This window comes from Gymnoscopelus braueri, assembly GCF_963280865.1.
Source record: "Gymnoscopelus braueri genome assembly, chromosome: 17".
NCBI classification, from domain to species: Eukaryota; Metazoa; Chordata; class Actinopteri; order Myctophiformes; family Myctophidae; genus Gymnoscopelus; species Gymnoscopelus braueri.
Genome location: NC_137617.1, coordinates 40755936 through 40767209, shown reverse-complemented (window position 1 = coordinate 40767209; position 11274 = coordinate 40755936). Strand labels below are relative to the sequence as shown.

The window sequence follows — 11274 nt, the reverse complement described above, 5'->3', positions numbered from 1 at the left end:
AAGAGTATACCTAGCGCTAAGGTAAAAGTACAATATATCAGCCACCTATTTCCTTAAACAAATGAGACAAAAATTGCTAAATCAAATGAGCATGAGCTAAAACAAATAAGTGTATCGACTAAACAAGATCCAATAAACAATACAGCAATAGAAAAACAAGCGTTCGTACAACTAGTTAACAACAAGTAGGTCAGGCAGAGAGGAAGGGTAGTGTTTCCTGAAGAGGTGGGTTTTCAGCCTGCGGCGAAATATGGGCAGTGACTCTGCTGTCCTAACATCAGTGGGAAGTTCATTCCACCACTGTGGGGCCAGAACAGAAAAGAGTCGTGACCGTGTGGATCGGCCAGAAGGACCCTTGAGTGACGAGGCAATCAGTCGCCCCGAGGTGGCAGACCGAAGTGGTCGGGCAGGGGTGTAGGCATCGACCATAGCCCGGAGGCCAGTGGCTCTCATACATTTACATATGAAAATATTTTGTGCCAGGGACCCCCATAACAGAAGATTTGAATTTGATTTTTCAAAATGTTTTGAAAACATCCGATGATCCGATCAAGCTCACAGCAGATCTGCTATTTTTGGAAGTAAAAAAAGGGTTAAAGTGGTTACTGATTTTGCTGGGGATGTCCATACCTTACATTTCTGTTATTGTACTTTTTATTTTGTCCACACAGAGGAGGTGCCAAGATTTCAAAACAAAATAAAAGTCAAGGGCACCATATCAAAACCAGACTTCCTGTTATGCACTTACTTAGAGAGGAAGTGAGAAATGTGGTCTTCGTCTGTCACGCCATAGCTCTGCTAATGAGCAACCACAGTCAACGTAAGTATCTGACAGCAACCTGCAGGAGTGTCACTCTGCAGCTGAAACAGCAACAAGCTGGGAGTATTAGAGAGAGCGTATTCTGTATTTGACCCACCTACTACCTACTGAAGCAGTGAGAAGCCACAGCGCAGGGATCGATGAAGCCAATCTAGATTTGAATCTATGGATGGCAAAGTGAAGATAAGTGACTAGAACGGAGCTGTGTTGCCCTCAGTGGAAGCCTAGAACAAAATGGAGCAGGATCAACTTTCTGAAAGGACAAATGAGGGCTGTCCAGGTAACAATGACATTTTTTGAGAAAAAAAAAGAATGTTAGCAGCTCAGATTCTGACATTGTTTAGACACACATTGAAAAGATTGTAATTCATTTCAGAAACAGTTCCATACAAAAGAAAATGCTGTATAGACACACACATTACCTGTATTAATATCAATGCATATCTCTTCCTTGTTCAAAGTCTGTATAAGGTATTGTAATGTTGTCAGCCAATACACCTTTAAAAACTGCAATACAGTAATTCCCATTAGTGGTGTAAAACTGTAATTGTGGCATTTCCCCTCTCTCTCTGAGAGTTTTTAAACATTGAATAGGTCATTGTTTTTAATTGACTCTTATTGGGCAGGTCCTTCTGTTCTACCCGCTGTTCCTCCAGCCCATGGCATTTGTGAAGCCCAGAATGGAGGCACAGCCATGGCTCCTACCCTCTCTGGGTGTCACATCAGTGGGTCGGTCAACATCAGTGTCAGCTCCACAAGCCCAGGTATGCCTACATAAAAACCTTGTAGGTCTAGAACACGGTACTTTTCAGGAAATGGAAAAAAAATTACCTGTGTTTCAAAGGATCCAATGTAGTTATTATTCAGTCACAAGCTCTTGTTAATACTTTTCACTGGTTCAATATTTATAAAACACACAAGCACACACACATAACCACTCTCAACCTAGTGTCCCTATTTTGGGCATGTCATTATAGGTATAGATTTTCACAAATGTTCAAAATATTTTTGAAAATAGCAGATCTACAACCTCACAACATGTTGGTTTGCGATTTATTGTGAGTTTGCAGATCTGATATTTTCACTGCATTTGCGTGACACTGTCATTCGACTAAATATAGAATAGGGCATGTGTCGCAGACGCATTGAGAGCCTGTAGATAGGCTATTTTCGGTTATTATTTTAAGACTAGAGCATTTGAAGTGTCAAACTCGCAATTATGTTTAAAAAAATCTTAATAGTCTGGTTAAAGCCTCAATCTGTGATTTCTTCACATTGTGTTAATTGTTTAGGAAACAGTGCTTGTGTGTGTGTGTGTGTGTGTGTGTGTGTGTGTGTGTGTGTGTGTGTGTGTGTGTGTGTGTGTGTGTGTGTGTGTGTGTGTGTGTGTGTGTGTGCGTGCGTGTGCGTGTGGAGGGGGGGGACTCCTTTCACACTGTTTTGTTTTCACAAATCGCACATTAGGACTTGGTCATACAAACATTTTCAGCTGTTTTATTTTTCTTTCATCCATGTATGCAGGACCTGTACTTCCATCACAAGACTCAGCTAACAATCATGCTGCAGTCCCACCTGCCCATCTGCCTTGTGAAACAGATGGTGAGCTATTGTAATCATATTTAAATACATATTTTAATGTACAATGTGTAGAGCTGCCATTTCTGCTATTTTTTTGCAATATTGCAAAATACTGTAATTGCGAATGACTCAAATGATTGCGACCAGGCGATTGTGTAATAATTGTGACAGGCCTGCTGCCAACGTCACTTGACACATTTCCTTAACAGCGCTGATGACTTTAAATAGTTTCACACATTGCCTCTTTCAGAGGGATGGGTTCTGAAGACTGGAGCAACAATTAAATCTATTCTGAGGGACAGGTTCAGACACTGTCTTCAGGGAGTGGTGGCCGGTGGAAACAAGATTCTTCTCAATAAGATCTACACAGAGCTATACATCACACAGGGAGGAAGAGGGGAGGTCAACAATGAACACGAGGTGAGACAGATCGAGGCAGCGTCCAGAACAATGACACAGGAGACGCCGATCAAGTGCAATGACATCTTTGTGCTTTTGCCCGGACAAGACGGCCCTGTGAGAACTGTGGTCACAAGGGGCGTCGCAGGGATAGGAAAGACCGTGTCCGTCAATAAGTTCATCCTGGACTGGGCCGAGGAGAGAGCCAATCAAGACCTGGAACTTGTGTTTCCACTGTCTTTTCGAGAGCTGAATTTAATGAGTAAGAGAGTCCTGAGTCTATCACAGCTTCTCGTTGTCACTTTCCCCGAAATAAAAGAATTGCAGATTTCAACGAAGAACAAGGTACTCGTCATCCTGGATGGTTTAGACGAAAGCCGGTTCTCCCTCGACTTCGAGAACTATGACATCGTGTATGATGATACACAGCCAGCCACAGTAGATGTACTCCTGACAAATCTCATCCGGGGAAGTCTGCTTCCCTCCGCTCTTGTCTGGGTTACTTCCCGGCCAGCAGGAGTCAATCAGATCCCTATCGAGTACATTGACCTGGTGACAGAGGTGAGAGGGTTCACAAACCCCCAGAAGGAGGAATACTTCAGGAAGCGTATCTCTGACGAGAGCTTGGCCAACGCAATAATCAAGCACGTCACATCCTCCAGGACTCTCCACATCATGTGTCACATACCAATCTTCTGCAGGATGGCAGCCACGGTTCTTGAGAAGAGGTTGCTGGCGACAGATAGCAGAGGCACACCCAAGACGCTTACCCAGATGTACATACACTTCCTGGGCTCGCATGGACAAATGGATTCAGACACTGACACGACAAGAAACTGCATAATTTCACTGGGCAAGTTGGCCTTCAAAGAGCTGGAGAGAGGCCACTTGATCTTCTACGAGAAAGACCTGATCGCAAATGGCGTAGACGTAGCACAGGTGCCTCTGCTCTCCGGGGTCTACACTCAGATCTTTAATGAGGAACTGACACCGTGCAAAAGCAAAGTGTTCAGCTTTGTGCATCTGAGTATTCAGGAATTCTTTGCTGCTCTTTATGTGTTTCTCACATTCAACAATGACAACGTCAATGTCTTGGTCAGGAAGTCCTCCATTTCAAGACTTTTGCCGGTCAGCAGAGATTCATCAGCACTAAACCTTTACAAGGCAGCGGTGGACAAAGCCTTGGCATGCGAGAGTGGACACTTTGACATTTTCCTCCGCTTTCTTTTGGGCCTCTCCCTGGAATCCAATCAGAAGATGTTGGGAGATCTTCTGACCAAGAACAGGACAAAGTCACAGACCAGACCGGAGATCATCAAACACATCAAGCAGAAGATCAGGGCGAGTCCATCTCCAGAGAGATGTATCAATCTGTTTCACTGTCTGAACGAGTTGAATGACCGCTCTCTGGTGGAGGAGATCCAGAGTTACCTGACCGCAGGCAGTCTCACCAGAACCCAGCTCTCACCAGCACAGTGGTTCACACTGAACTTTGTACTGCTGACTTCAGAGGAGGACTTTGGTCTGTTTGAGCTGAGCAAGTATGCCAAGTCTGAGGAGGGTCTTCTGAGGCTGCTGCCCGTCATCAAAGCATCTAAAATAGCATAGTGAGTATTATGATGTAAATAGTTGATCTAATCTCCATATTTGCATGAAATTGTATTTGCTCATAATTCTTAGCGTTTGTTTTTAATCTTTCCAAGTTAATTTGGCATAGTCTTCAGTGACAGCCTCTCTGAATTGCCCTCATCCTGTAAATGTAAATCTACATTTACATTTACATTTACAACTACAAGGTCACTCTCTGACCCGGGTCTCTTATGTGGGAAAGTTTTTAGTGATTTTAAGCTGTTTGTAATTGTCCCCTGTTGCAGTCTACATGGATGTAACCTCACAGAGAACTGCTGTGAAAGCCTGGCAGCTGGTATCAGCCTATCCCAAATTAGAGAGATAGACCTAAGCGAGAACAACCTGACAGATGCAGGATTAACACTGCTCTCTGCTGGACTGATGCAGTGCACACTGGAGACACTAAGGTTGGTATACAACCTATATGTTTCATCATTTGTATAACACTTTATCCATCCACGCCATATCAAGTATACAATATTTATTTTTTTCTATGAGGAAAACATATTTTCCTGGGTTAATTTTGGTACTTTCCCGACTTTGGTTGATCAAGCCTGAAGCACTGCAAACTAACAGAGCAAAGCTGTGATGACATAGCCTCAGTTATCAGCTCGAACTCATCTCAGCTCAGGAAGCTAGATCTGTCCGACAATGACCTGCTGGATGTAGGAGTGAAGAAGCTGTCAGATGGACTGGCGAGGCTGCAGTGTAAACTGGAAATACTCATGTAAGTGTCCTGAAGAAACTCCACGCCTACAGCTTTAATGGCAACAAGTATTCACTGTACATGCAAACACTTTTCAGTCATTGAGATATCGTCGCTATCGGGCAGAAACCAGTTCCATTTAAAAAATGTTTTAAAAAATAAAATAAATCAGTGCTATTGAACACCCTTTACGTCTGTGTGTGTTTTACAAATATTGAACCAATGAAAAGTATTAAAAAGCGCTTCTGACTAAACCCCCTAACTCCATTGAATCCTCAAACTGTCTGTCAATCCATTTAATTCAGACTTGAGGAGATAGTTGTTTTGTCCTTCATTGATTAGAATGATGAAGTCACATGAAAAAAAAATCTCCTCTTTAATGAAATGGTAAAAAGAAAAGCTGTATTTGGGTAAAATTGTGATAATATAAGGACACATTCAAGGATCTGACAATGTATAAAGTCACCATACCAATTTTGATGAGGCAGAGTTGTATTGTTCTAAAACATGTTTTTTTTTCTTCATTTCCTGAAAAAAATATATTTTGGACATAGCTGGTTAGCAGAGATATATAAAATGTAATATCTATCTTCTGTTTTGAAGTTTGCGCCTCTGCAGAGTCACACAGGGAGGCTGTGCTTTCCTGGCCTCCGCTCTGAATTCCAACCCCTCTCGTTTGAAAGAGCTTGACCTCGCCTTCAACCATCCAGAGGAACTCGGGCGGAGCCTGCTCTCCACCCTGCTAGAGGACTCACGCTGTAGTCTGGAGAAACTCAGGTATAGTGATGAAGGTGCCTTTGTAAAGAGGCCTGCTGTGCGTTAGTACCAAGCCAATAGAGACTGAGGGTTTAAGAAAGTGAGTGTAAAGGCGAATTTAGACGTTGTCACATCAACCCCGCAATCAGTGGTGGAAAAAGTACCAATACGTACTGCAATGTAGAAATACTCAAGTAAAAGTCTGGAATTCAAAATGTACTTTAGCAAAAGTACAAAAGTATTAGTATGAAAATGTACTTAAAGTACCAAAAGTAGAAAATACTCATTATGCAGAATGTCCCATTTTACAAGTTTTCAAATGTATAAAAATCTTTTGAAAATAGCAGATCTACAAGCTCACAATGCGTCGCATAGCGACGTATTGTGAGCTTGTAGATCGGCTATTTTCAAATGGCCGAAATGTATATAGGGCTGAAGTGGGCAATGTACAATTAGTAATAATAATCAAAATCTACAAAGCAACTAGTAACTTAAGTTGTCAAATAATTGTAGTGGAGTCATCATCATCATCTGTTTTTACGTCTTAAGACTCCCGTCCAGGACAGCCTTCTGTAGTGGAGTAAAAGTACAATATTTGCCTATGAGATACAGTGGAGTAGAAGTAAACGTACTGGAAATTGGTAATACTCCAGTCAAGTAAAAAATACCTCAACATTTTACTTAAGTACAGTACTTAATTACTTTACACCACTGACTGCAATTGAAAATGCGTCATGTTGACAATGTCTGTCTTGGTCAAGTAAATATTATTCTGTGGGCGTAACTTATTTGCCACATACTGAACTTTGGTCAATATGTTTGTGCTGTTGCCTTTATAAATATAACATTCTCTATTAACCACTTTGAACCGGGCGCCAGTATTTTGGGCATGTCATTAGGGTTGAACATTTTCAACAAATTTCAAACATAATTCAAAGTTGTGAAAATAGCCAATCTACAAGCTCACAGCGTGTTGCGATGCGACACGTTGTGAGGTTGTAGATCGGCTATTTTCACTTCTTTTTGAAGACCTATAAAAGAATGAAATAGGGCTTATGTGCTGAATTATGGTTGCATGTCAGTAAATCTGTGTCTTTCTCTCTCCTTATATGACAGCATGGAACAATGTGGGGAATCTAGGATCCAACCAGAACCAAAGAAATGTAAGTCTAGTCGTCTGATAAATATAAATGCCTTGCATAGCACCTTAGGTGATAGATAATCTTTAATAAATGTATTTATATACAAATGGAGGCTAAGGGGAGGGAGGTAAACTTGACCCAGTTGTACAGTCTTGGGTTTTGGTAAGGGGCAAAGATGGACAATGAGGCTGAGACAATCCAATTTAGTTCCGACTTTTTCCTCAAATAACCAAAATATAATTATGTTAGGCAGAGGTTCTCAAAACTCTCTCAACCTGGGTCGGGACCCCAAGTGGGGTTGCAGGATGGTGACGGTGGGGTTGCACATTGACAACTGGAAAAAAAGAAATGTTTGGAATGAATATGTTTGAGGACCCCTGATGTACAGTAACTAATTCCTTTGATGGTTTCACTTCTGTTTTCACCAGATACGACTGAACTCACCCTGGATCCAAACACAGCTCACAGAGATCTCCTTCTGTCCGAGGGGAACAGGAAGGCCACGCGGTGGACCGAGCAGCCGTATCCCGACCACCCGCAGAGGTTTGATTTCTGGAGACAGGTGCTGTGCAGGGAGGGTCTGACCGGTCGCTGCTACTGGGAGACGGAATGGAACGGTAGAGCTCACATAGGAGTTGCCTACAGGCGGATGAGCAGGAAAGGAGAGGGCGACGACTGTTGGCTCGGGAAAAACGATTTCTCCTGGAGCCTGAGCTGCACTAAAGACAGCTACAACGCTTGGCACAAAGGCGTAGACACTCCCGTGAAACTGCCCCCGTGCTCCAGTAAAGTCGGGGTGTATCTGGACTGGTCGGCTGGAAGGCTGTCCTTCTACAGGGTCTCCTCTGGTACGCTGACCCTACTGCACTCCTTCGAGAACACCTTCACCGAACCCCTCTACCCAGGCTTTAGGCTTGGGTGGGTGGCCTCCACAGTGGTCCTCTGCTAAGTGCAAAGCGCTGCATAGACAACTGGTTGGGTCCTTGAGGGGGTTCCAGTGGGTCCCCATCAAAATAAGTATCAGTTTAGACGTTTTTCCTCCCCCCTCGGCTATTCAAACGTACTGTAGGTGATCTAGCTTGTTGGTCTATTTTTGTAAAATGTTGACTGTGGTCAAATGCATATCAATTTGACATTTAAATGTTTGAGAAACACTGGCATTGACAATGGGAGACACATAGAAGTATCCCATTTCAGATAAACACAGCTGACTGCTAATGACTAACATATTCTGTTGGGGCGATTCAGTACACCAAAATAAAGTGTGATTATTCAGTCAATGAGCAATAATTGATTTACCTTCACATGTACTGTATCAAAACACATACTGCAGGTGTGACATAATCCATTGTGCTGTTTAGCATGAAACAACAACGTAATAAAACCCAATAAAACCCAGTGTAGACATCAAAAGATGAAGGCTGTCACAGATGTCCGGGTGAATCGGGCCCACGCTGCCTACAGAGGGCTCAGCAGTTTAACCTGTAGTGTGCAACTAAATTACACTTAAGAATGAAATGATGATTTCTCATCTGTGTTCAAGTTCATGTAATAAAGTACATCTCATCTCTGATCTTGTGTTAAAATGTGCATATCACAGACAGTCACTTTCAACAATCATTATTTTATTAGCAGTCCCAAGAGTCAATGAACAAAACAAAATCGAGGAGAAAAGAATCAAACTAAGACTGTCTATACGAGTCGTCAGATGGGCGACCTCACCAGACAGAGCAGGTGATCAATCCATGAACAGAAGACGGAACAGAGGGGTGCACACACACACACCGAAGAAACACAAAGAACACATAGTTAAAAAAACGACAAAGAAACAGAAAGCCATCATGGAAAAAAATATCTGAATCCAATCTCATTGGGGGAGTGTGTGTGTGTGTGTGTGCGCGCACGTGTGTGTGTGTGTGTGTTGGCTGATCCCTCTGTTCCTCTGGAGAAATTCACCAGGACCGCCCCCCCCCCCCCCCCCTCACCCACCCACATTCACACAAGGTTCATAAACACACTGTGAACATAGCTCTCTCTTTCTCTCTCTCCCCATTCGCTCTCTCTCTCACATACACACACATACACAAAGACGTCAAAAAAAAAAGAGAGAAAAGAAAAAAAGAAAAACCCCAGTCTAGCCCTTTCCCCCCACCTGAATGAATGAGAGGATTTTACATTTAGGCTACTGGTGTGTGTTTGTGACAGAGAAACCAAGCAATCGACTAACCGCTGCCATTCCATCTTTTCAAATGGAGATTTTTCTTTTGTTACTCTGTACAGATTATATACTTTTATTTACGTTCTGAAAGTCTTCAGTGCGGCGACAACCCACATAATTAGCTAATGGACTGCTGACGTCCATCTATTCCTCATGATTCTCTCTCTCCCATCTGGCCTGTCAGCTCCCGGCCCTCGCAGCGTGTCTTCAGCTCAGTGCAACCTTATGCCTGATTTGTACTTGGTTGCGCGCCGTGTCACGCAAAGTCAATGGCAGCAGATCTACAAGCTCATAAGGCATCACAGCATTGTGAGCTTGTACATCGGTTATCTTCAGTGCGCAACATCCGCGCGCAACTGTGAGTATAACTCAAACTTTAGTGTATGTGCGTCCATTACGGCGCATTCACAACAAATGCATTGACAACGCATCTGGACGCACCGGATTCCCAGCACTGGAACCATCGACTTGACGTCCATCAATGCATTAGGTGTGATGCACCGCAAGGCTGCCACATGTGCATTACTCTGTCCTCTCCTCCATAACATGTTAAGCAACCACATGCTTTGTGCAATGTACATCATTCATCCTCCGTTCGGAATCTGACCTACATACTGTACCCATCCCAACCTTGAAGACAATCTCCCAAGGCTGAGAATCAAAAGCTTGTGTCGTTTTGCTTTTTTTTTGCTTTCGTCTTTCACACTGGATGCATAGAATTCGAAAAAACTATCAAGAATTTCACCTCTGGTATCGCACGTCACTAGCGACGGACCAAAATACGACCCCGCGTCCCTCGGCGGCGAATATTTTAAGACTCCACCACTTGAGCTAAATGTCAGCGTCCGTGGAGAAGACTCGAGATCAGGGCTAAGAGTCCCAGTCACTCAAGATTGTACTGATCCCCGATCGGGGTTATTAGGTTAACAGGCGAGCCGTAGTCATAGTGGACGTTTGCCCGTTGCTGCCGTTGTTTCCTTTACATCTGTGACACCAGAGAAGTTCAAATGTAAGATACTCGTATGTTAACATGAGTTAATAATTATTACAAGGCTAAGTTATTTATACCAGTTTGTTGAGTATCTAGAACTGAAATTCTGTCACTGGGCCCTCAACATTCACACTGGGATATAACAACAGAGCGGACAGTGGAATAAAAGTTGTATGTACATTATGATTGGTGGAGTGACATGGTGGTGGTGGGGTGGGTTAATAATAAGGCCATGGCTGAGAAATAGAGGGCTGGCGTGGGGGTGGGGGGGGAGGGAGACAAATAGAAAAATAATTCTAGGGATGGAAAAAAAGAACAGCGTTTATTTAATTTCAATACATGTCCTATGTAGTTGTCCTTCGGTCTACCGTGCGTTGGATTCACATATAAAAAGAAAAAAGTTTTTCTATTGTCGTGTCGTTAACGCGCCCCAGAGCGGCTTTCAGTGCTAGTGTCACAAGATAGTACACCCACTACTATCTACATCCACCCTCTCTCTCTCTCTCACTCACACACACACACACACACACACCGTCAGTCCATACACTCCCTCATACACACCGTTTCTCTCTTAATGCACAGCCATGACAGGGAGTTCCGTCAGCATGTCTGAGTTTGCATCCTGGCTGATGGGGGGGATGGGGGGGGGGGTGCGGGGATTTTCAGGTTATTTGGGTGAATAATAAAAGATTAAGCTCTTTCAGAAGAAAGGCAGGCGGGAGGTGGAGGAGGGGAGGAGGAAGGTGGAGGGGTGGTGTCGGGGGGGGGGGGGGGAGGGGTGGTGTCAGGTCGGACAGGTGGAGTAGGGTGCCACCATGTTGGGAGAGGGATGTTGCAGTCCTAGCTGAGAAGCTGGCGAATCTCCTTGTGCATGTGACACAGGAAGTCCACGTACGACGCTCCCCCGCTGACGCTCTTGTCCTCCACCAGGAAGTGCCTGAAGATCAGTTCATTTTTAGATTCCTGTTTCACCAGCATCAGCTACGGTCGGAGGGAGGGAGGAAGACAGAGAGACAAAGAGAAAATTCAGATTAA

The 11274-nt window shown here is 43.7% G+C and overlaps 2 protein-coding genes across 2 annotated transcripts in view; one reads left to right on the top strand and one right to left on the bottom strand.

Annotated features, from left to right (window-relative positions):
• The first annotated feature begins 871 nt into the window (after positions 1–871).
• LOC308104819 (NACHT, LRR and PYD domains-containing protein 3-like) lies at positions 872–8603 on the top strand. Its single transcript, XM_080455348.1, has 9 exons — positions 872–1100; positions 1447–1584; positions 2342–2419; positions 2649–4404; positions 4672–4833; positions 4980–5153; positions 5736–5909; positions 7005–7051; positions 7459–8603. The coding sequence occupies exons 1-9, from the start codon at positions 1055–1057 to the stop codon at positions 7977–7979; spliced, it is 3096 nt and encodes a 1031-aa protein (XP_080311474.1). The 5' UTR covers positions 872–1054; the 3' UTR covers positions 7980–8603.
• A 35-nt stretch (positions 8604–8638) lies between these two features.
• The window catches only part of sec24c (SEC24 homolog C, COPII coat complex component), a 33011-nt gene continuing 30375 nt past the window's right edge, over positions 8639–11274 (bottom strand). The window contains exon 23 of the mRNA XM_080455314.1: positions 8639–11220. Within this exon, the coding sequence (XP_080311440.1) occupies positions 11080–11220 (141 nt within the window). The 3' untranslated portion in view covers positions 8639–11079. The remainder of the gene's footprint in view (positions 11221–11274) is intronic.